The sequence below is a fragment of the Chrysemys picta genome, chromosome 16 (genome assembly GCF_011386835.1).
Source record: "Chrysemys picta bellii isolate R12L10 chromosome 16, ASM1138683v2, whole genome shotgun sequence".
NCBI lineage: Eukaryota > Metazoa > Chordata > Testudines > Emydidae > Chrysemys > Chrysemys picta.
In genome coordinates, this window is record NC_088806.1 from 30,711,419 (window position 1) to 30,734,748 (window position 23,330).

Here is a 23,330-nt window from a genome sequence, read left to right on the forward strand (position 1 = left end):
GACGTCACCTGCTGCTTCAGTGTTTACAGCCTGGGCTTGTTGCATTCAGGACCGACACAAAGTCTCCAGCTGCCCGCAGCCCCTCACCTGCGAGGTGCAGTGGCCAGGCAGAGGCCTGTCTGCAGTGGGCTGGCGGAGAGGACCCAGCCCCTGGACAGACAGGGCAGGAAAGAAGCTGCTAGCCTGGCTGCTCACTGGCTCCCATTCAGGAAGCTGGGCGTGTGTGGGGCAGCTTCCACCGCCGCAGTGGGGCTGGCGGTGCCATGGGGCAGAGCGGCCCGGAGGTACCCTTGCTCTGGGAGGCCCTGTAGACGCTTCTCCTGGATGTGAGCAGCCTGCAGGCTCGCCCGGCAGAGCTGTTGATTCCCAGGTGCTCCCGCCCGCACCCTTTGGCCAGGTGCGGCGTGGAAGAGGCGGGGGGCCATGTTACCTGGGATTGCCCAACGTAGGGTCTAAAGGGTGCTGACCCCGGTGATGCTGGAAGCTCCTGCTGCTGCCGCCTTAGCCCAGCCCCGGGAGACGCGCTGCCTGCCTGTGGGATCAAGTCATGTGGGCCCTGGAGCTGCCCCTCGTCCTGCTGCTGCTGGCTCCGCCGGGGGCTGGTGCTTTCCCCGAGGCCCTGGCCGCCAAGAACATCTCCCAGAAGGAGGCCGAGTTTGACAAAAACTACATGGACTTTGTGAACAGCGAGCTACTGAACATCTACACCTTCAACCACACCGTGATGAGGAACAGGGTGAGTGAGTGTCCCCCAGGTCAGGCCCAGCACCAGCCAAGGGGGCACGGTCCCTCTGCCAGAGCCCTCGGCCTGTGAACTGCTCTGCCCACTGTTGGGCCATGCCCCAGACAACTGATGAAGTGCTGGGGGGATAATCCTTGCCTAGCCCACAAAGGGGGCCCTGCCTCGTGCTCTGCTGGAGGGTGCTACGAAGTGTATCTCTGAACAGTCCCTCGGCCTGACTCTCCATTGCCCTGCCCCCGAGCCAAGCACGTGCAGGATGCTCTGTTTGGATCAGGTTCTGTTTCGCACGGCCTGCGGAGTGCACTGTGGGCAGGGCAGTGGAGAATCCGGCCCCCTGGGCCCTAGACTGCAGGTGGAAAAACCCAAACTTCTCCCCCTGGTTGTGCTATTAGTTCTCTGTTCCCACGGGGCTTGGGCCAGTGAAGCAAGACTGCTCGCTTCCTGGCCCAGTTTCACTTCCTTCTTCCCTGTGCGTTCACCATGCTGCTCCCCTCCCCGGCTGACAACTGGGGAGTGTCCCCATCGCTTCCAGCTGAGATCACAGTTGCTTTGGCCAGTGCTTGCTGTTGGCCTTTCATCTAGCTAGTGGCTGCGATGTGTTTGGCGTGTGTGTTCATTTTGCCCTGGTAGGGTGTGTGTGTCTTGAGGGCGTCTCTGCGTTCTACTGTGCAAGCCACAAATCAGCATTTTTAAAAAGGAAGTTGCTTCGGCTGACTCTTTACTTTTTCTTTCCACAAACTCGGCTGTGCTGTTTGTTTAGAAGGGTGGGAGGCGACTGCCCGCTTTTGGGTCTGTTGTTAAGCCAGGTTCCACATTGAAGATTCACCTTTATCTCCATCCCTGAGCATTGAGTCAGGCTGCGACTGGGAAGGCTGCTCTGGCCTGGTAGTTGGAAGGGCACTGCCAGCTCACAGCTGATAAGTCCCTGTTTCTGATGCAAAGGGAAGGGATGCAAAGGCTGTTTTCCCATTCCAGGGCCACATAGCCCAGGAAATACATGCTCGGCTTCCCCAGCTGCAGAGTGGGCATTTTGCCCTGACTGGGAAGCTTTGCACCCAGATGTCTCAGAGTTCGGCGTGGCTGGATCTGGGGGTTTGGTTCAGGGCTGTCTCTAGGACTAGACCGGATCTGCGGGAGAGACATCCTGTGGGAGAGTAATCCCTTCGCAGGGTGCATGGAGTGAGCTGCTGCCCTGCCAATACCCCAGACACACACACACACCCACCCTGCTTTGGCATCTCCTGTTCTCTGAGCTGCTCATCCTCCCGTTCCCTCCGTCACTGCCCAACCCTCTGTCCTAACTGCCCCCAGAGCTGACTCCTTGCTCCCTTCTCCTGCCTCTGGAACAGCCCCTCCCCACAGTCCCCGCTTCCCAACCTCCCGCGTGAGGTCCCAGTATCCAAGCGCTGACCCATCCTGTCCCAGCACATGCAGTGTCTTGACCTTTCCTCTCTGCTGGGGGGAGTACATGCAGGAGCTGTTTGCGGACGTGGTCCAAGCTGAACTTCCTGTTCGGTCAGCAGGGTCCAGCGGTCACGAGTTCCATTCCCCATTGCACGCGGTGTCTGGCTGTAAAAGGCAGGATGGTTCTCTGCCCCAGGCAGGTCACGCTGCTCCCGCATCTCGAGAGTCACAGGGAACAAAGGGCCGAGTGTGAGCCCGCGCTGTCCTTGTGGGAGGGCTCTGTGCCCTGTGCACCAATGGCCACCACTTCCCCTGCAGTGGAGCTGAAAGAAATTCAAGTCTGGGGCTCAAACCAGAGTCCCCCAGCTGAGACCCGTGGGGGAGGGCTTGTGTCTCTTTGGCCAAGGCCAGCATGTCCCTTCTTTCCTCCCCAGACGGAGGGCGTCCGGGTGACGGTGAACGTGCTGTCTGAGCAGAAGGAGATGCCGGTTCTCTTCGTGATGAGGCAGAAGGAGGCGGTGGTGTCGTTTCAGGTGCCGCTGATCCTCAGGGGCCTGTAAGTACCACCCTTGTCAGAAACGACCTCTGAAGTGGGGCTAAAGACCCATGCCCCCCCCCTAGTTCTGGGGTCCCCCTGCTGGTGAAGGCGTGGGCACCTAGGCCAGCTCTCTGACCATGGCATGAAAATGGCCTTAACACCCGAATGTGTAGCCTCGTCTGCCCCAGAACGTCCTGCTCTGCCAGCTGGCTGGGTGCAGAGCGGCTCTGGGACAGTTGCTAGTTCATCCTCTGAGCCTTCTCCACAGTGACCTAGTCCAGCTACCAAGCGCCGCCGAGGGGGAGAGCAGCACCCTTAGCTCGGCCTGTGCACCGGCAGGAGGGGCTGCGTCCCCAAGCTCTTGGGGAAGGGAGATGTTGCATTGCCGACCCCCCATGGCACCCTCAGTGCCGCTAGGAGAGCCTGCCTAGCTCAGGTAGGGACAGCGACCCGGCCAGCCGAGGGAGCGAACCCCAGGAAGGCCACGGGCTGAGGGTCCTGGAGCTGTGCCTGATGCTTATGAGCAGTGCACCATGCCGTAGGCTGTGGGTGTGCCCCATGCTGGTGGGGGACTGGCTCCGTGCTACATGCCACCGCTGCCAGGCCCCTCTCTCATCCGGCCTGGGGGTCTCTGCCTTCGCCAGGTTCCAGAGGAAGTACCTGTACCAGAACGTGAGCCGCACGCTGTGCCAGCCCCAGACCAAGAACGAGTCAGAGACACAGTTCTTCTATGTGGATGTGTCGACGCTGTCCGTGACGAACGCCTCCTACCAGCTGCGGGTCACCCGCGTCGAGAACTTCGTGCTGAGGTGAGGGATAGAGATAGGAACCACCCCCCCAGATACACACACTGCCCTACACCTTGGGCCTCCTTCCCCCCGCCCCCCAGCACCCTCCCATGAGCCAGCTGTGCAGGACGCCTGAGGCGCTCGCGTTGCCTGAGACCCACGCAGGCCAGCCAGGTCCCGGGCTGGGGCAGGCATCGCTTGCCGGGCTCCCCCTCAGGCGTTCAGGGCTGGTTGGGGACCCATTGAACGGCTGCTCACGGCCCTGCGAGCTGCGGATTTGCGGCTCCAGCCCATAGCTGGCTCCAGCCGGGTGGGGTTTTCCTTGCCCCGGCGGGCAGGGGCAATGGGGGGTCCCTGTTTGCTCCCTCTTTGAGTCATGCTGCTGTTCTAACGCTCTCTCTGCACAGGACGAACGAGCGGTTCAGCTTCAATGCCACAGCAGCCCAGCCGCAGGTAATGCCCCTCTCTGCTTGGGGGGCTGCTATGGGGGGGGGGAGGGGGGCGTTAAAACAGCTTGACCAGACTCCCCATAATGTAAAGGCACCTTTCTGGTTGCCAGAGGGAGGGGCCCTCTCTGATCTTGCACTTCCTGATAGTGGGGGGCGAGCTAGGACTCCTGGGTTCTATTCCTGGCTCTCTCTCCTCCCCCCCCCCCCCACCCTGGTGCAATGGGACAATGGCCCTGCCCTGCCTCCCAGCGCAGGGGTTCTGGGTTGGGGTCCTCAGAGGAGAGGTGCAGGGGAGGGGCAGCCTTCTATTGGAATAACATGGCTGGTGCCGCTTCGGGGGTGGGGGCATGGGAAGGGGTGTAGGGCACTGCATGGGGAGGGGAGGGCAGTGTTACCATGGCGATAATGTGCCCTGTTTCCTCCCCCCCCCCCCCGGTAGTATTTTAAGTACGTGTTCCCGGAGGGTGTGGACTCGGTGATCGTAAAGGTGACCTCGCGCATGGCCTTCCCCTGCTCCGTCATGTCCATCCAGGACATCCTGGTACGTGGGGCATGGGGCTGGGTTCCTCTTCCCGGTGCTCCCCTCGCCCAGCATCCCTTAGGGTGACCTCTGGGCAGGTCCAGGCTCTGTGCGCCTGAGTCTTTGCTCCCCCCTCTCCTCCCCGCAGTGCCCCGTCTATGACCTGGACAACAACGTGGCCTTCATCGGGATGTACCAGACCATGACCAAGAAGGCAGCCATCACGGTGCAGGTAGGGAGCGCTGCCAGGCCAGCCCAGCCCAGCCAAACAGCAGCAGGTGCCAGGCCTCGCTGTTCTCTCTGGTGTGGCCCTAGTGACAGGCAGTGCTGGCTGGAGATGTTCTTGCCGGCATGTGCTGAGCCAGACGACACGCAGCCTTGTTCCTCGCGGCCAGATGGTGCTAGCCGGACGGCTCCGTCCAGGCAAGTCGTGGCCTCTCTGCTCGTCCCGGTGTCTCCGGTGCTGCCTCCACGCTAATAACACCCTGCGTGTAAGCAGTGCAGGCGAGCAGCTTCCTCCGCAGCCAGCTCCGGCATCTCTCTGGGTCGCTCGCGATGTGCCCGTCTCGCCAGACTCTCATCTGGGGGAGCCTGGGCATCCAGGCCTCTCCGCTCCACTGGGGCCGGGTGGGGAGAGCCGCCACTCACCCCTCCCACTGACTCTCCTCTCATTCCCGGCGGCCGTGCCAGAAGAAGGATTTCCCCAGCAACAGCTTCTACGTCGTGGTGGTGGTGAAAACGGAAGACGAGGCCTGTGGAGGGCCCCTGCCTTACTACCCCCTCGCCCAAGGTATGGGGGTAGGGTGGGGCGGTCTGGGGAGGCACAGGGCTTAGCCACTCACCAGTCCCTCTCCTCCACCCGCCCTATGGCCTTCTCCCCTCTGACATCTAGGCTCCCCTGCCCCAAGGCACCGGCGACGGGATCCAGACCATGCAAGGGGCCCTGGGGACCATAATACCCAGGTGGAAGCTGGTTCCCAGCCTGACCCGGGTGTGGTGACCCCTCTCCCTGCCTCAGTTGCTGCCACTTCTCAGCAACAAGGCGCTGTGGGTGGAAAGGGTCCAACAGCCCCAGCTGGGCATACGCTGCTCTGGGCCGGGCGACGCGCTGGACGAGACCCAGGGCGTGGGAGTTCCAGAGGGCTGGGCTCCTCCATCTGCTTTGAGCAATTTTCCTGGAGACAGGAGGCAACTGATCTAGGCTGGGCTAATCTCCAGCCTTCTGTTCCTTCCAGATGAACCAGTAGATCAAGGCAGTCGGCAGAAGGCGCTGGACGTGATGGTGTCGCCTGCTATTACCTGTGAGCTCCTCCCACAGGCAGGGCCGGCAGGTCACTCTGCGGCAGCTACGTTTGCAGCTGGGGGCGTTTCCTGCTGAACGCTGGTCATAATGCTCGTGTTCATGGGGCACCGTCCTTGCAGGGCTGTCCCAGTGCCCCCGGGACAGCCCTGGCATGGCTCGGGCACATGGGAATGGCTGGCTGGCTCTGACAAACGGCTCCACCCTGCTGGTGGTGCAGGCCCCGAGCATACGTGGCCTGGGGCAGCACCTGGGCTCTGCATCTGGAGTGGGCCTTGCTGGGCCCATGCACGGACAGACACTGCTCCTGGGTCTCCCTCGCTGTCTGGGCGTTACATGCTGGGCATGAGCCCGGAGCAGGCCCGGCTCCAACAGAGCAGCTAAGATGAGCAGTGGCCACCTCCCCCTGTACAGCCGGGGTCTATGCCCCCCAGGGAGGGGTACATAGCGTGGGCTGTGTGTCTCATGGTGGGCACGAGGGAGTCGTGGGGTCAGGGAAGGCTGTGTGCCCAGCTGACTCCCCGTGCCTGCAAGGCTGTGCCATCCGGCGAGCTGCTCTCTGGGTGGGGCACCACGGGCTGCTGCTGTCACGTAATCCCCCTTCCCGCTGCCTCTCTCCGCAGCCGAGGTCTACGTCAGCGCCATGCTCTTCTGCCTGGGGATCTTCCTCTCCTTCTACCTGCTGACGCTGCTCATCGCCTGCTGTGAGACCTGGAGGTGAGTCCCTGCGCCTCGCTTCCCACGGTGCTCCGGGACCGGACTGCCGGCTTGGCTCAGCTCACCCACCTCGTCCCTCCCCTCCCTCTCACTCACCCGCCACCGCCGGGCTTGGCTCTGCAAAACTAGAGTGGGTTTCAGCTCCCCCTCCTAGTTGGTGTAGCCACGGGGCCTGGCACAGTGACACGGAGCAGCTGGTGCAGGGTAGGAATTGAGAGCCAGGGCCTTGACGGCAGAAAAAGCAGCCAGGAATGAGACATCCCCTCCCCTCCACCCCAGGATAGGAGGTCTGTTTCCCTGTATACCAAGGGCTGGGCATCCCCACTATCTCCAGGGTCCAGCCCGGAGACGCCTCCCACCGACACGGGGAAGGTCGGAACGTGGCGCGGCCGTGTCTCCATAGAGCCATGGGGAAGGTCACCATTATTGGAGCCTCACGCAGCCTTCCTCGCCCCCCAGCCTGCATGTGCCTCTGCCATAGCCGTGGCTGCTGCGGTTCTCGGGCAGGGCTAGGTGAGCCCTTCATTTGGCTCCGGCCCTCTGTGTGAGCAGCTCCCAGGAGACGTGGTGGCCGGGGGTGGTGTGGGGCTGGTACGCCCCAGCCAGGGACAGCGCCAGGGCTGGATTTCCCTGGGCAACCCCTGACGAGAGTTAACACAAGGTCGGGAGGTGCCTGAGCTCTGCAGCCCTCGGCTGCCCAATGGGACCTGGGTCTGCGGCAGGAGGGAGCTGCCTCCCGACCCTTCTGTTTCAGGTTTTCTCTTGCGTTTTTGCAGACAACAGAAGAAGAGAAAAGGGCTCCTGGCTGCCATGGACACGCCCACCACGGACACCGGTACGGACCCGCCAGGGCCCGTAGAGTGCACTGACGCAGGAGTCTGGGGGTGGGGGGACTCTGGGAGCTGGCCCCATCACGTAGAGTCCGGGGGGCAGCGGAGATGCATATTTGCTGGTTAATGTGCTGGAGGCGGGGGGCTGACTGTGGGTGGGCCCAGTTCCCTTAGGGGGTGGAGTATGTACCAGAGCCGGCTGGGGTTTTTTTCTTTATTTTTTTCCCTGTGAAATAATGTTTTCATGGACACTTTGCTGCCGGGTTCTCTTCACAAAACAAAGGTTTGGGGTTTGGCAACCAACGGTTGGTGGAAATAGAACATTTCCCTTGAATGGAAACCCACTCTCCTTTGCCTCTGGCCAGCTCTGCGGCTTACAGCCCAAACCCCTGGTTCCCTGGTCGCTGCCCATCCACGCAGCCAGGACTCTCCTGGGGTGAAAGGAGGGTCCGGGAGAGCTGGCTCCAGCCTTGGACTCGGGCTCTGCTCGACGGCCTGGCTCAGCCCCACAGCTTCAGAGCCAGGCCCTTTCTCTGTGCACAGATCTCCCTGCGTTATGGGGAGACGGGTGGACGGGTCCTTAGTGTGTCGGGTCTAAGCTCCACGTCATCTGTGATCTGCTGCTGTCAGTGACTCTGTCTGTCTGTCCATCTGTCTCTCTCTCTCTCTGCCTGCGCATCGCTCCTGGGGAACTTCCCCTCCCAGCATCTTTACTGGGTAAGCGTCAGCCTCCGTTATTTCACAGGCTGTGAACAGATCCCTTTGGTGCCCCTGACACGCTGGCCCTAAGCCGCCCTCCAGCTGGAGGTGGGCAGGGCAGGGCAGGGTCCTGCACTGGGGTCTTGCTCCGTAGGAAGCGTCAGCCACTAAAGCGAGGGATGCAGGGTGCTGTGCAAACTCCTCTCACCCAGCTCTGCTGATGTCCCACAATCCTGGTGTGTCGCCCCCTCCCTCCCCCCAGTTCCTCCCATCCTTGGTCTCCCCTGAGCAGAAACCGTCTACAGCCCAAAGAGCTACGCTGCACTGCAGCTGTCTGGGCACAGCCTGAGCCTGCCACACTCACCCCACTGAGACACGTGCCCCCTGCTCTCCTGAGCCGCCTGCGCTCTGGGGGTGACGTGTGTGAAGGCTGCTGCCTGCCTGACGCAGGCTCCTGTGGTGTCTTGCAGGGCATCCGCGCACCACCCCGGACTCCCTCCTGGGTCACCCTCCCTACCACGGCTACGGCTACGGCTCTTTGGGTAAGCACCAGCCAGGAGCACCGCACCCGCACGCTCGCATGGGGCTCCGGGACCAGTTGGAGATGGGAGTGGGCCCTGGGGGCGGGGGAGGTCGCCAGTCCTTGGCAATGGCTGGACCCTATTCCTGAGCCTGCGACCAGAATCTCGTTTGTCTCCTCTCCCCCAGACAGTGACTTGGGATAAGCCAGGGTCTCCAGATACAATAGTGTTTTATCTCTCTCTCACACACCACCACCCCGCCCCCCGCTGTGTGAGCTCCTTGCCCTCTGCTCGTTCCTGGCTGGGCGTCTGACTGCGTCGACTCACCCCCTTGTTCTAACTCTCCTTCCAGAGAACAGTTCCACCCTGAGCACCGAGGGCATCACCGAGAGCATGGGCTCCACGGACATCTCTTCTGGGTACACAGGTGAGCCGCAAGAAACCAGCAATGACTGGCCGGCGAGATGAAACCAGCGAGCCGGAGCTGGGTCTTACACGGCAGAGTCCACATCCGAGCAATCCCAGAGCCTGGGAGCCCATCCCTGCTGCAAACGCTCCATGCACCGAGACCCTGTCTGAGGCCCGCTGTCTGGGCTCATCCCGTGTGATGCCAAGCCGGGGAGGTGCACATCTGCCCCCGCGTCCGGGGGCCTGAGTGCGAAAGGCTCTCCGGGGAGGGCTTGGTTCTGGGGAGAGGACTTTGCCCCAGGAGCTGTGGCTTCCCCAGGCTCTCGTCCTCATTCAGAACTCCGCCCCACCCTCACCAACTCTGCTCCACTTTGGAAGACCAGTGTCCTGGGCAGGCCTTTAACTGGGTTGTCCCTGTCTGGCTCGGGCAGCAGATGAGGAGTGAAACTGCCTGGCTGGCTACTTGGGACCCCCCTCGGCTCTCAGAAGAAGGCTCTGTCCCCATCCGCCCTCCCAATAACTCTCCCTTTCCTTTCAAGGGCTGGACCGCTTCAAGCGACGCGTCCCCTCCAGCCAGATGAGGCACCTGTGCATTGCTATGGGTAGATGTGGATGTTAAGCAGAAAAGGCGCTAGGAGAACTCGAATCAATCCAATGTATTGCGGTGCCCTCGGCTTCACGTTACCTGGGGACAGACCCTGCATTCGACTAGCACCTTCACTCCCATCTGTCGTCCCTTGATCCAGGGACAGCCACTGAACAGTCCCTCCAGCCACCAGCCGTCCCATAACGCTCCCGTCTTCCAACGCGTGGGCGCACTGGGAGCAGCTATCCCCCTGGGACCCTCCACTGTGCCTGTTTGTCAGCCTCTGCTCAGGGGAGCCAGGAATGGAGTGGCAGGGGTCAGGACTGAGGAGGGGCACTGGCGGTGCTGTGAGGGGGCGTCGGGGGGCCCAGGGCTGGGGTAACGGGGGCTGCAGGTCAGGACTGAGGGGCGCTGGCGGTGCTGTGAGGGGGCATCGGGGGGCCCAGGGCTGGGGTAACTGGGGCTGCAGGTCAGGACTGAGGGGCGCTGGCGGTGCTGTGAGGGGGCATCGGGGGGCCCAGGGCTGGGGTAACTGGGGCTGCAGGTCAGGACTGAGGGGCGCTGGCGGTGCTGTGTGTGAGACAGTGCCCCCCCCCCCTTTCCCAACACGCCTGGGCTCCTAGCTGGACTGTAAGGTTTGCGGAGGAGGGTGTGGGAGGGGAGACCCAGGGCCAGCACAGGGGTCAGTTGGGAGCCCTGGCTTGTCCTGCTGTCTTTTCAGAGGCAGGGGTGGAAAGTCCAGGGGAAGCGCCATCGTCCTCCTCTCCTGGTCCCTCGTCCAGGGCGGGGGGGATGGGCTGCACATGCTCAGCAGAGATGGTCGATTTCTCTCCGCCAGTTGTGGTGCAGGAGGGGAGGCGGCCAGGTGCCCTGACCAGACAGAGGTAAATCAGTCCCGTTTCAGCTGATTCAGAGCGCTGGGAGTGGCTGCCGATCCCTATGCCCCGGTGTAACCCGTCTGAGCCGAGAACGTGGCCCTGGCCCTGGCTCTGTGGGCCCCATTCAGTGGCCTGGAAAGGGAGGGATGATTTCTGGACTGTTCACTGGCTGACAACACCACCCCCCCCCCGCCCCGCAAAACATCTGCCTGGGTCTGAGATGGTAACGTGAAGCCCTGGAGGACCCCTGCCCAGGCTTGCCATGGCTGGGGGCTGCACTTTCTGAGGGGTGCTGCGGTTCTGGGTGGATTTAGAGGGGGCAGCCATGGGCCCTGTTGCAGTGGGGCAGAGGCAGCATCGCCTGCAGAATGGCCCAATTCAGGCTGTGTGGGCAGCACCGTGCCCCTGCCTGCCAAGGCCACGATAGCCAGGCCTGGAGCCCCCGGCTACGCACCGAAAGAAGCAGACGCCTTCCCCGAGTGGCCACCGCTCCCTGGCCTCATGGAGGGCTTGGCGTCCCCGTCCTCTGTCGGCTCCTCAGCGGGTGAGCTTCCCTGGCCTGCGTCACGCCGGGGGGCAGACAGGAGGGTCACAATGGCCCCGTTGGCCCTTGGCTCTCGTCAGGCCCCCAAGGCTGGCAGCTTTTGGCTAGCGGCAGGGCACTCAGCTGCTAGCAGAGTGAGCCAGGGAGCGGCAGACATGTGACTGACCAAGACAGAGCAACAACCGAACAGCCCCAGGAGCGCAGTGTCTGGTGCCAGCGAGCTGTGCGTGACTGCCTGCCCTCCCCAGACCCACATGCAGCATGGGGCTGCCCTGGAGCATTGGCCAGACCAACGACTGTGTGCTGAGATGTGCGTTAGGCAAGGGACAGACTTGTTGTACTCTGGTCTCTGCACATGGCACCCAGGCCCTACGTGGCACTGGGCAGCGTGGGACGAGTGCCAGCAGGTCTCTGTGCCAAAGGGGCCGTGCTCTGCATGTGACGTCTCACAGGATCCGGCAGAGCTTCCTGGCCAGGCCTGACCCAAACCCTGTGACTCAGGTCGCTCAGCAGCGGGTGTCGGCCCTGCATGCCGCCCCGAAACCAGCTCGGTGGCCGTGCCATGGCTGGGAGAGAAGGCTAGTTAGCAGCCCTGGAGGAGCCGGGCGGCTGCACTTCTCAGCAGGCTGAGCTGGACTAGGTCACCGCCCCTGGCTAACTCCAGAACGCCCCTGAATTCCTAGCGAAGGCCCAGCCGGAGGCTGGTCAGAGCCGCCTCCTGCTCGCTGAGGCGAGCTCACCCCCCAGCACGAGTCCTGCTCCAGGTCCTCCGGGCACTGATGCCCCAGTGGGCCCCGCTGTAGGGTGCGGGCCCTGTGTGCCAGGGTGACTCGCTGTGTGGGCCATGTGGACCTGCCTGCCCCGGCTCTGTTCTGCCGGGAGCTGCCTTTGTCCCCTCAGTCCTTTCTAATGGTGCATTTGGGGCCCCGTCTCCCTCGCCAGCCCCGACAGACACAGCCTGTCCCCTCAGAAAGAGCACCGGGGGCATCAGCATGACGAACCAATCGCACACGTCCCTGTATCATCAATACCCAGATCAGCCCAATCAGAACGGAATGACCCCGGGGTGTAATTGCCCCGACGGGCGTAGGTAGCTCAGTGCACAGGGATCTCTGTCCCAGGGGCCCGGCGGCTTGAACCCCAGCCCTGAAGAGCTGGGAACGTCTGCTAGATGCCACGGAGCCTCCTGCAGCGGTGGGGTGGGTCTCTGTTGTGGGGTTTGTGCTGCCCCGTCGATCCCTTTTCACTGAGCTGTGGACGATGAACGGGGGGGATGATCTCAGGGTGTGATTGAATGGCTCTGATTGACTCCGTGATACGAATGATTGGGGCCCGCGTCGCCCCGTGGTCTGATCCCGTCGCCAGGGCTGTGGGGAGGGGGCAGGCTAGGCCTTGCCCAGGGTGTGTGGCCTCAGCCCGGACTGACGCTGGTGCTCCCCTGTGCCCTTGCAGAGCGCTCCCTGGAGAACGTGGCCAGCCGGCCCCGCCTGGACTCCCTCAGCTCTGTGGAGGAGGACGACTACGACACGCTGGCGGACATAGACTCCGACAAGAACGTCATCCGGACCAAGGTCTGTGTCGCCTGCCCAGCCCAGGCGTCGCTCTGATGGGTGGGGGGAGCGTGACATGCAGGCCCCTGTGTCTCCTGCCCAGCCCAGGCATCGCTCTGATGGGTGGGGGGAGCGTGACATGCAGGCCCCTGTGTCTCCTGCCCAGCCCAGGCATCGCTCTGATGGGTGGGGGGAGCGTGACATGCAGGCCCCTGCATCACCTGCCCAGCCCGGGCATCGCTCTGATGGGTGGGGGGGAGCGTGACATGCAGGCCCCAGTGTCGCCTGCCCAGCCCAGGCATCGCTCTGATGGGTGGGGGGGAGCGTGACATGCAGGCCCCTGCATCACCTGCCCAGCCCAGGCATCGCTCTGATGGGTGGGGGGGAGCGTGACATGCAGGCCCCTGTGTCTCCTGCCCAGCCCAGGCATCGCTCTGATGGGTGGGGGGAGCGTGACATGCAGGCCCCTGCATCACCTGCCCAGCCCGGGCATCGCTCTGATGGGTGGGGGGAGTGTGACATGCAGGCCCCAGTGTCGCCTGCCCAGCCCAGGCATCGCTCTGATGGGTGGGGGGAGCGTGACATGCAGGCCCCTGCATCACCTGCCCAGCCCGGGCATCGCTCTGATGGGTGGGGGGAGTGTGACATGCAGGCCCCAGTGTCGCCTGCCCAGCCCAGGCATCGCTCTGATGGGTGGGGGGGAGCGTGACATGCAGGCCCCTGTGTCTCCTGCCCAGCCCAGGCGTCGCTCTGATGGGTGGGGGGGAGCGTGACATGCAGGCCCCAGTGTCGCCTGCCCAGCCCGGGCATCGCTCTGATGGGGGGCGGGGGGGGGGGGGGGGGTGGAGCGTGACATGCAGGCCTCTGCATCACCTGCCCATCCCGGGTATCGCTCTGATGGGTGGGGGGGAGCGTGACATGCAGGCCCCTGCATCTCCTGCCCGTCCCGGGTATCGCTTTGGCGGCGGGAACACACTGCACAGCCTGTATGGCTGCCCTGGCTCAGGCTTGAGCGATGCCCCGCGGGGAGATGCTGGAGCAGGGTATATGTGGGGCGGAGGGTGATGGAGCAGCGGGGAGGCCTGTGTAGCCAGGCACTGCCCCAGAACCATGTGCCAATGGGCTCGTTAACCCTGTGCTGGCCGGTCTGGTGCGTGCCCATCACTCAGCGCCAGCCTCCGTCCAGTGCTGTGACCGAGCCCGTATTCCCCCCGGAAATGCTGCCGGCTGGCAGCTAGCCAGTGCTCTGGGCAGGGGTAGCTCTGCGGCTGCAGGTGGCGCAGGCTGGGCTGGTTGCCAGGGTGCCCTCGCCCCTGTCTGCCGCATGCCCCGCCTGGCCTGTGATGGGATCCCGCCTCTGTTCCCAGCAATACCTGTACGTGGCAGACCTGGCCCGGAAGGACAAGCGTGTCCTGCGGAAGAAATACCAGATCTACTTCTGGTGAGTGAGGGCAGGCCTGGGGAGGGAGGAGAGGTGAGGGGGTAGGGAGATGGGCTGCGGGACTCTTCTGTCCGCCCCTGAGCTAAGGAGGTGCCTGGAGCCCTGCCCTGCTGCAGAGCAGTGGATAGATCGGCGTCCCGGCCCTCCATGGCGTTGGCATCACACTCGCCGTCCCGCCGAGCCCAGTGGGTGCTGCAGAGCGCGTGGAGGAGATGGGTGAGCACGGGTGCCGCTGGAGCAGTGGGGAGAGCCCCAGGGAGGGGGCGGAGCTGGAGTCCCTGGCCAGCGCCCGCCTGGCTCAGTTCCGTCCTCTCTTGCAGGAATATTGCCACCATCGCTGTGTTCTACGCCCTCCCTGTCATACAGCTGGTCATCACCTACCAGACGGTAAGGACGGCCCCTGCCTGCGTCCCCCTCCTGCCCCAGTATCCGAGCTCTCTCCCCTGGGGGCTGCTGGCTGCCCTGCTCCACCATCTCCTGAATTCGGGGAGTTCCCAGGGCTGGGCTCTGGGCTTCAAAGCAGCCACGGGCTGAGGGGCAGTTCCCTCCTGTGCCAAAGAAACCAGCGGCGTCTCCTCCCAGGCGCTCCCCCAGCCGAGCGGCCCCTTCACTCGGTCGCCCACGCGAGATGCAGGCTGAGATCCAGCCCTGCCCAGCCCGGCTGCAGCAAAGTGCCGCATTGTCTCCCTCTGCACTTAGCAGCCTCTCCAAGGGGCAGGCTTGGCCAAATGCCCTCTGTAAATGTGCACATCCCTGCCCTGGTTGTAATCAGCCCTGGGGTGGAAGCTGGAAGAACACATGAACTCTGAGTCACCCCTCGCCGTCTGCACTTGCCCAGTGCTGCTGGGTCCTCTGCCTGCCCCCTCCTCGGTGAGTGCACGTTTCTACTGGGGACACCTCCCCTCGGGCCCCCCAGTCCTGGCTGTGAGCTGTGCCAGGCCCGTTCCAGCTGGTGTCCCCTGCCCTTCCTCTTCAGGGTCTCGCTTGCTTCCCCGCTGCAGGTGGTGAACGTGACAGGGAATCAGGACATTTGCTACTATAACTTCCTGTGCGCCCACCCCCTGGGAAACCTCAGGTAAGAGCTGGCGCGGGGCTCGCAGTGACGCTCCCTGGCCTGCCCACCTGCCCCTCTGCGGTCTGGCGGGTGGGGTGGGGAGGGGAGCTGGGCCCCTGGTAGCACCCAGGAGGGGAGAACAAAGAACCGGGGAGGGGAGCCCATGTGAACCGTGGCGCTCTGGCTGGGATGCGGGTGGGGACAGAGGGTGCAGCTGCCCGGGGCGGGGGCAGTGCCCTGTTCCGTGGCACCGATCTCTGGGGAACAGGCCACACAGCCGGCCCTGTGACGGTGACCTGGACTGACCTGCTTCCTGCCAGCGCCTTCAACAACATCCTCAGCAACCTGGGCTACGTGCTGCTGGGCCTCCTCTTCCTGCTCATCATCCTGCAGCGAGAGATCAACTACAACCGGGCGCTGATGCGCAACGACACGCAGGCCCTGGTGAGCACCGCCCCTCGCGCCCGGCCCTGTGCCTGCAGCCTGGCTGATCGCCGTCCCCCGTGATGCTGGCTGGGATGGGCAGGGCTGCGCCCTTGGGGTGGGGGCGGGCAGGGCCTGGGTGCTGACGGGGAGAGTTCCTCTGGGGGGCATCCAGGGGGGGCTGCCCCTGGCCTGAGCTGGGAGCCGGGCTCGCTCAGCCCAGGTGCCTTTTGGCCAGATCTGTCTGTCTGAGGCGGGCGTGTCAATCCTCCCTTTCCCCCCCCAGGAGTGTGGCATCCCCAAGCACTTCGGCCTGTTCTACGCCATGGGCACGGCGCTCATGATGGAGGGGCTGCTCAGCGCCTGCTACCACGTCTGCCCCAACTACACCAACTTCCAGTTCGGTGAGTGCTCGGGGCTCCCTGACCCTGCAGTGACACCCGCCCTTTGCCCGGCTCCAGCGCGGAGCTGGACTAGGGGTGACTGCCAGGGGCTCTCCTCTCCGCCCAGCGCAGCCCGTTTGCTGGCTGCTTCATCCCGCTGAGCTCACCCCCTTTCCCGTCTCAGACTCCCTCTCTCCCGGCCCTACCCAGCTGCCACAGTGCTGTGGTGCTGGCAGAGATTGGGCACTGGCTCCGGTGGAGCTCTGGGAGGGTTTGCGCTGCAGCCTGCGGCATCAGACAGCCCCCAGCCACCTCCCGGTGAGCTCAGGGAGCCGCTGTGCTCCGAGCAGAGGGATGTGCAGCACCGCTCCGGCCCCACGGCTCGGCAGTCCAGCTCTGTCTCTGAGCCGTGTCTCAGACGTGGCGGTTCCTCCCACCGTGCCTGTCTGAGATGTCCCTGCCCTACTCTCCCTGCCACGGCAGCCAGGACCCAGGCTCCTGCAGCCGTGCAATGCTGAGGGGCTGCCAGCCTGCCCCTCCCCGGCCCCTCGCTCAGTCTGGCCACCGTCCCTTTGCAGACACTTCCTTCATGTACATGATCGCGGGACTCTGCATGCTGAAGCTGTATCAGAAACGGCACCCGGACATCAACGCCAGCGCGTACAGCGCCTACGCCTGCCTGGCCATCGTCATCTTCTTCTCCGTCGTCGGCGTGGTGAGTGCCAGCCCCGGAGCCGTGTCTATGGGGGAGGAGCCACTGGCTCCGAGCTCGCTGGTGCCCCCTGTGCAGACGGCTCAGTCCAGGTGGGCGCGTTACTGGCTGTCTGCAGAGGGACTAAGGACTGAGCTGTCTGAGAGCCTGTGGGTCCTTGGCCAGCAAACCCCACACCCGGAGAAGGCAGCAGTTGCCTCAGTAAAACTCAGGCTGCCTTGCCCCAGGCCGGACTCAGGCATGAATCCTGGCTTTGTGGCTCTCTCAGCTCCCTGGTGCTGACGGCTCCTTCTGTAACCACAGCTCTGATGCCTGCGTCGTGGGCCCCTGGGGACCAGCCCCAGCCCCGTCTCCCACCCGCTCACCCCGTCTTCTCCCCACAGGTCTTTGGCAAAGGGAACATGATGTTCTGGATTTTCTTCTCCATCATCCACATCATCGCCACCCTGCTGCTGAGTACGCAGCTCTACTACATGGGCCGCTGGAAACTCGGTGAGGCCCCGCCCCTGGGACAGGGATGGGGGGCAGAGCCAGACTCCCCATGGGCACCACAGGCAGCCCAGCCCAGCGCGGGTCCTTGGCTCTGCGTCGCGGCCTGAGTGGTCCATGGCGCTAGAACGCCTGCACCCAAGTGACTGCTCAGCCCTCCTCCCTGCTTAGTATAACCCACGTCCAGGGCTCTCTGTGCACCGGCAGAGCAAGTCTGGCTCCCTCCCGCCTTGGGCATTGTCGGCTCAACTCGCACAGGAGACGCCTGCGCTTACGTGGGGGCCTGTGGGGCCGAGCGTGGCCGGCCCTGCTCAGATGAGCCCGCAGCGCTGGGGACTTGGTCTGAAAGCCAAGCCAGCTTGGCAGTGGGACTCACTGCAGGGGCATGAACGGGGCATTGTTCCGCCCACCCTCCCGGCTGTGTGATGGGCTGGGGGAGCCCCCACTGCTCTGTGCGGGCAGCCTCTGCTCACGCTGGCCTCCCTCCAGCCGGACTGCTGCTCTGGGAGCGCAGGGTTCAGGCCTCTTCCCTTTCGGATGGGACTGGCTGCAATCCATGCCCCGCTGGGCTAGGATGGGCCTGGGAAGGGCCTGCTGCCCCCTCCCCCGGCTCTAGCGCTGCCTCTCTCTCTCTGCAGACTCCGGGATACCGCGCAGAATCGTGCACGTGCTGTACACAGATTGCATCCGCCAGTGCAGTGGGCCCATGTACGTGGTGAGTGAGCGGCTCACTTCAGCCCTGAGGCGCCCAAGGCCCCTGACTCTCGGTACAAGCCCGTGACTGGCTAACACTGCGCGAGGAGGACTAGCTGCAACAGCAGTGCCCCGGGGCCGGCCCAGAGCTCTCTGCTGGACGGTGGATGTTCCGGCAAGGCCTCATGCTGCAGGCACAGGGACGCATCCAGCCAGCACGGGGGCAGGATGCTTTGATGGACCACTGGCCCAAATCTGCCCTTTTGCTTCTGCATCCCAGTGCAACCGTGCAGTCCCTGGGCATGACAGCCCTGAGCCCCTGCCAGCCCCCTCTGACAGCGCATCCCCAGCGTACTCCGCTCTGGGCCTGGCTCTGTGATGGAGACAAATGGAGCTAAACCAAGAGCCTGCCCCAGAGGTGACCAGCCAGTGGCCATGTTGTCCACCCCTCGCGGGGGGCTCGGGGGCCTGCTCCTGCCTGGTCTATCTGAGCTGGGGCATCAGCTCGGGCAGTAGGGCACCACGCTTTCCGAAGCCGAGGTCCTAGATTCAATACCCACTACGGACAACTCCCCCAGGGTCCTTTCCGTGAGGCCTCCCTCCCCCTCCTCACCCAGCACGGCCCCTCTCAGCCCCCCGTCCTCAGTTAGCCCAGACCCGCGGCCCCACTGCCCCCCAGCGGGATGCAGGGAGGCTGTTTGCTTGGCTGTGGTGGAATGTGATGCTGGGCCCAGCTGAGGTGATCTGAGCTCCGCCACAGGCACAGAGCTCACGCTGTGGTCAGAGCTTCCCGATCCCTCCCTGCCCCCTCCCTGGGACCAGCATCCTCCCAGCCAGAGAAGGCTGAGCCACCATGCCCTGGGGCAGAGAGTGGGTCTGGGAGATGGCAGCTCTAACGGCTCTGAGCCATGAAAACAGGGTCCCCCCCGAACCACTAGCCCAGCATACGCCCCCTCCCCTGACCCTCCTTGTCTGTGTTTGCAGGATCGAATGGTTCTGCTGGTCATGGGCAACATCATCAACTGGTCGCTGTAAGTCTGGGGGTGTGTGTAGGGGGGACAAGTCCCAGGTTGCCCGGAGGGAGAGTGCTCTGTACAAGGAAAGGGGGTATCAGGAGAGCTCCCCTCCCACCACTGCCAACACACCTCGATCCAGGCCCTCCCCTGCTGCTATGCCAGCCCCGGCCCTGACCTGCTGGTCTCAGTTGTTCCAGGCCTATCCCTCTGCAGTGCTACCATGCAGCCGGGCAGGGAGCTGGGCTGAGAACACACAGCTCGCGTCAGCTGTGAACACCGTGGGGCAAAGCAGGGTGTAGCGCCCTGGAGAGGGAGCGCACTGTGGCTCACTAGCGGCAGCCGTGGAGAGCTGCCCCGGACAGCAGTCGGGCGAACGCCTCTCCCCTGCCTACTCTCCCACTGGGCAAGCCCCGGGATGCAGCAGGCGCCCCAGGTTATGTTCCAGGAGACCCTGCTCGTCTTGCCGGTGGTGCAGGCTGCAGCAGGGACCATAGAGAATTGCTGCCGATATCCGGCATGGGGCTGCCCCAGTCTCTGCCATGCTGCAGCTGGGGGCCCCCCTCTGCTGCCTTCCTAACCCACCTCTCCCTCCCCCAGCGCTGCCTACGGACTCATCGTCCGACCCAACGACTTCGCCTCCTACCTTCTGGCCATCGGCATCTGCAACCTGCTGCTCTACTTCGCTTTCTACATCATCATGAAGGTGCGGGGACAGGCTGGGGGCTCGGCTGGACAGACTCCCTGGCTGCACAGAGCGGGGCCTTGTCACGGAGTCCCCGGGCGATGCTCTGGAACTGCTCCCCACAAAGCCAGTCAGGACTTTGGGGAGCCTCCTCTCCCTCGGAGCAGACTGTCTTCAGGGCAAGAAGCTCACACGTCTTCACCTCCTGGGTCTCTCCTGGGAGCATTCAGCATATGCCCCTCCCTGCGCTTCCCACAGCAAGTCCGCCCAGCGGGGGTCCTGGGGAAGCCAGAGGGTCCTGCACCCCCACTTTGCAGTCAGACGTGACTCTCAGCCAGCCAGTAACACAGAGATTTATTAGATGACAGGAACATGGTCTAAAACAGAGCTTGTAGGTACGGCGGTGAACGGGACCCCTCGGCCGGGTCCATTATGGGGTTCAGAGAGCCAGACACCCATGTCCGCCCTCACTCCTCGTCCCCAGCCAGCTCCAACTCTGAAACTCCCTCCAGCCCCTCCTTCTCTGGGCTTTGTCTCTTTCCCGGGCCAGGAGGTCACCTGATCTCTTTGTTCACCTTTAGCTATTTCCTCACAGGGGGGGAAGGGGCCCTGGCCTTTTGTTGCCAGGGAGACAGTGTGTCAGTGATTTATGCGCATTGGCCTTTCCCCACCACCTAGAGACTTAAGAAATGCATAGGGGAAACTGAGGCACCCACACAGTATTCAGAGGAAACATTAAGAACAGTCCCACTTCATCACAGGCCTGTACCCCAGGAGAGCTCTGGGGCAAACGGGGAGTGACTGAGCTCTGGGGTTACCCCAGAGTCAGGCCCCAGCGGAGGAGCAGGGCCTGTAAGTCCTTTCACCAACATCCCCAGAGCCCTGGTACCTGCACCACCACCCCCAGCACCGCTGAGTCCTTCCAGCCATTATCTGTCCAGGTAGTGGGGAGAGAAGCCTCCGTCACTGGGGAACACATGGGCATGGCCTCCTGGGAGCCTGTCCCAGGCCCCACATGTGCCAAGGAAGGTGCCTAGCCCTCTGCGTGTGCCGGGCTTCACCGTTCACCTGCGCTCTGTGTGTGCCCCCTGCCCTCTGCATATGCTGGGTGTCTCCGTTCCTCTGCTTGTGCCCCCTGCCCTGTGCGTGTGTCGGGCGTCCCCCTGTTCCTCTGCGCGTGCCCCCTGCCCTCTGTGTGTGCCGGGCGTCCCTCTGTTCCTCTGCCCTCTGCGTATGCCGGGCGTCACCCTGTTCTCCTGCCCTCTGCGTGTGCCCCCTGCCCTCTGCATGCGCCCGGCATCCCCCTGTTCCTCTGCCCTCTGCATGTGCCGGGCGTCACCCTGTTCTCCTGCCCTCTGCGTGTGCCCTCTGCATGCGCCCGGCATCACCCTGTCCCTCTGCGTCTGCCGGGCGTCACCCTGTTTCCCTGCCCTCTGCGTGTGCGGGGCATCACCCTGTTCCTCTCCCTCCGCGTGTGCCCTCTGCACTCTGCGTGTGCCGGGCGTCACCCTGTTCCTCTGCCCTCTGTGTGTGCCCCCTGCCCTCTGCGTGTGCAAGACGTAACCGTTCCTTGCCCTCTGTGTGTGCTGGGCATCGCCGTTCCCCTGCCCTCTGTGTGTGCTGGGCGTCACCTCTCCCCTGCCCTCTGTGCGTGTTGGGCATCACCCTGTTCCTCTGCATGTGCTGGGTGTCGCCGTTCCCCTGCCCTCTGCGTCTGCCGGGCTTCACCCTGTTCCTCTGTTCTCTGCGTGTGCCGGGCATCGCTGTTCCCCTGCCCTCTGCTTGTGCCACCTGCCCTCTGCTTGTGCCACCTGCACTCTGCATATGCTGGGCGTCTCCGTTCCTCTGCGTGTGCCCCCTGCCCTCTGTGTGTGCTGGTTGTCCCCCTGTTCCTCTGCGTGTGCCCCCTGCCCTCTGTGTGTGCCGGGTGTCCCCCTGTTCCTCTGCGTGTGCCCTCTGCATATGCTGGGCATCTCCGTTCCTCTGCTTGTGCCCCCTGCCCTGTGCGTGTCAGGCATCCCCCTGTTCCTCTGCGTGTGCCCCCTGCCCTCTGCATGTGCCGAGTGTCGCCATTGTCTGCCCTCTGCGTGTGTCAGGTGTCGCCATTCCCCTGCCCCATGTGTGTGCCCCCTGTCCTCTGCGTGAGCCGGGCGTCGCAGTTCCCTGCCCTCTGCGTGTGCCCCCTGCCCTCTGTGTGTGCCGGGTGTCCCCCCGTTCCTCTGCGTGTGCCCCCTGCCCTCTGTGTGTGCCGGGTGTCCCCCTGTTCCTCTGCGTGTGCCCCCTGCCCTCTGTGTGTGCCGGGCGTCCCTCTGTTCCTCTGCCCTCTGCGTGTGCCGGGCGTCCCCCTGTTCCTCTGCGTGTGCCCCCTGCCCTCTGCATATGCTGGGCGTCTCCATTCCTCTGCTTGTGCCCCCTGCCCTGTGCGTGTGTCAGGCATCCCCCTGTTCCTCTGCGTGTGCCCCCTGCCCTCTGCATGCGCCCGGCATCACCCTGTTCCTCTGCCCTCTGCATCTGCCGGGCATCACCCTATTCCTCTGCCCTCTGCATGTGCCGAGCGTCGCCATTGTCTGCCCTCTGCGTGTGTCAGGTGTCGCCATTCCCCTGCCCCATGTGTGTGCCCCCTGCCCTGTGCATGAGCCGGGCGTCACCATTCCCCTGCCCCCTGCGTGTGCCCTCTACGTGTGTCTGGTGTCGCCGTTCCCTGCCCTCTGCATGTGCCCCCGTCCTCTGTGTGAGCCGGGCGTCGCTGTTCTCCTGCCCCCTGCGTGTGCCCCCTGCCCTGTGCGTGAGCCGGGCGTCGCTGTTCTCCTGCCCCCTGCGTGTGCCCCCTGCCCTGTGCGTGAGCCAGGCGTCGCTGTTCTCCTGCCCTCTGCGTGTGCCCCCTGCCCTGTGCGTGAGCCAGGCGTCGCTGTTCTCCTGCCCTCTGCGTGTCACCGTTCACCTGCTCTCTCTCCTTCTCCCCAGCTCCGAAGCGGCGAGCGCATCAAGCTCATCCCCCTGCTCTGCATCATTTTCACCTCCGTGGTGTGGGGCTTCGCCCTCTTCTTCTTCTTCCAGGGTCTGAGCACCTGGCAGGTGAGTGGTGGCCCATGCCAGCCCGGGCCTTGACTATTCAGGGTTGACGTGTCTGGTGCACACTTGGGGGGGTCTCCTGCTTGGAGGGTCCCTGTACGGGGCAGGCAGTGAGGACTGCGTTGTGCATGGCCCGAGCGCCCGGTCTGCTCGACTTGCAGCTCTTCTAGGCTGCAGCTCGGCCCTGTGCAGGAGCTGCGCGGGGAGGAGACGGGCAGCGTGCTTGGCAGGGCCGGCTCCAGGCACCAGCTCGGCAAGCAGGTGCTTGGGGCGGCCAAGGGGAAGGGGCGGCACGTCGGGCTCTTCGGCGGCGGGTCCCTCGGAGGGAAGGACCTGCTACCAAATTGCCGCCAAAGAAGAAAGCGGCACGGCAGAGCTGCCGCCGCTCGCGGCTCTTTTTTTTCCCCGCCACTTGGGGCGGCAAAAACCCCGGAGCCGGCCCTGGTGCTTGGCCGGAGATAACGCACCGGCTCTGTCCCCTCTGCAGAAAACGCCGGCCGAGTCCCGGCAGCACAACAGAGACTGCATCCTGCTCAGCTTCTTTGATGACCACGACATCTGGCACTTCCTCTCCTCCATCGCCCTGTTCGGCTCCTTCCTGGTAGGTCCTGCCAGCCCCAGCACGGCTGGGCCAGCTCACCCAGCGGGAAAGGCTCTTTCTGCCCCATCGCCCTGGTCCCCACACTACCAGCTGCTGTCGCCACCGGCCCCTAGGCTGGGAGCACATAGGAGGGTCCCCAGAAGCACTTGTCGCTCCCCGGAGACCTGTCAGCCTTGGCCGGCAGGGGCAGCCCCCACAGAGCCTGAGGCGAGAGCGCACGTCCTGCACGGCCCTCTGCCCCCTGCCCGTAGAGCCCCAGCGAGGCCAGGGCCGGCCGGCAGTGCCTCGCT

General features: G+C 64.1%; 1 protein-coding gene across 4 annotated transcripts in view; it reads left to right on the forward strand.

Moving 5' to 3' along the window:
- Positions 1-23,330, forward strand: part of SIDT2 (SID1 transmembrane family member 2) — a 26,087-nt gene continuing 2,757 nt past the window's right edge. The window contains exons 1-26 of one of the 4 annotated variants that reach the window (XM_008165556.4): positions 22-736; positions 2,581-2,702; positions 3,329-3,493; positions 3,880-3,925; positions 4,361-4,462; positions 4,590-4,673; positions 5,132-5,231; positions 5,677-5,742; positions 6,365-6,458; positions 7,235-7,293; positions 8,458-8,529; positions 8,861-8,935; positions 9,456-9,518; positions 12,377-12,495; positions 13,842-13,915; positions 14,236-14,302; positions 14,917-14,990; positions 15,290-15,413; positions 15,679-15,796; positions 16,354-16,490; positions 16,871-16,979; positions 17,615-17,691; positions 18,654-18,700; positions 19,283-19,388; positions 22,332-22,442; positions 22,927-23,040. In XM_008165556.4, coding sequence (XP_008163778.2) covers positions 548-736; positions 2,581-2,702; positions 3,329-3,493; positions 3,880-3,925; positions 4,361-4,462; positions 4,590-4,673; positions 5,132-5,231; positions 5,677-5,742; positions 6,365-6,458; positions 7,235-7,293; positions 8,458-8,529; positions 8,861-8,935; positions 9,456-9,518; positions 12,377-12,495; positions 13,842-13,915; positions 14,236-14,302; positions 14,917-14,990; positions 15,290-15,413; positions 15,679-15,796; positions 16,354-16,490; positions 16,871-16,979; positions 17,615-17,691; positions 18,654-18,700; positions 19,283-19,388; positions 22,332-22,442; positions 22,927-23,040 — 2,514 coding nt within the window. In that variant the 5' untranslated portion in view covers positions 22-547. Of the gene's footprint in view, positions 737-2,580; positions 2,703-3,328; positions 3,494-3,879; positions 3,926-4,360; positions 4,463-4,589; positions 4,674-5,131; positions 5,232-5,676; positions 5,743-6,364; positions 6,459-7,234; positions 7,294-8,457; positions 8,530-8,860; positions 8,936-9,455; positions 9,519-12,376; positions 12,496-13,841; positions 13,916-14,235; positions 14,303-14,916; positions 14,991-15,289; positions 15,414-15,678; positions 15,797-16,353; positions 16,491-16,870; positions 16,980-17,614; positions 17,692-18,653; positions 18,701-19,282; positions 19,389-22,331; positions 22,443-22,926; positions 23,041-23,330 lie in introns of all 4 variants that reach the window. The other 3 variants (XM_042851819.2, XM_008165558.4, XM_042851821.2) reach the window with 3 other exon arrangements.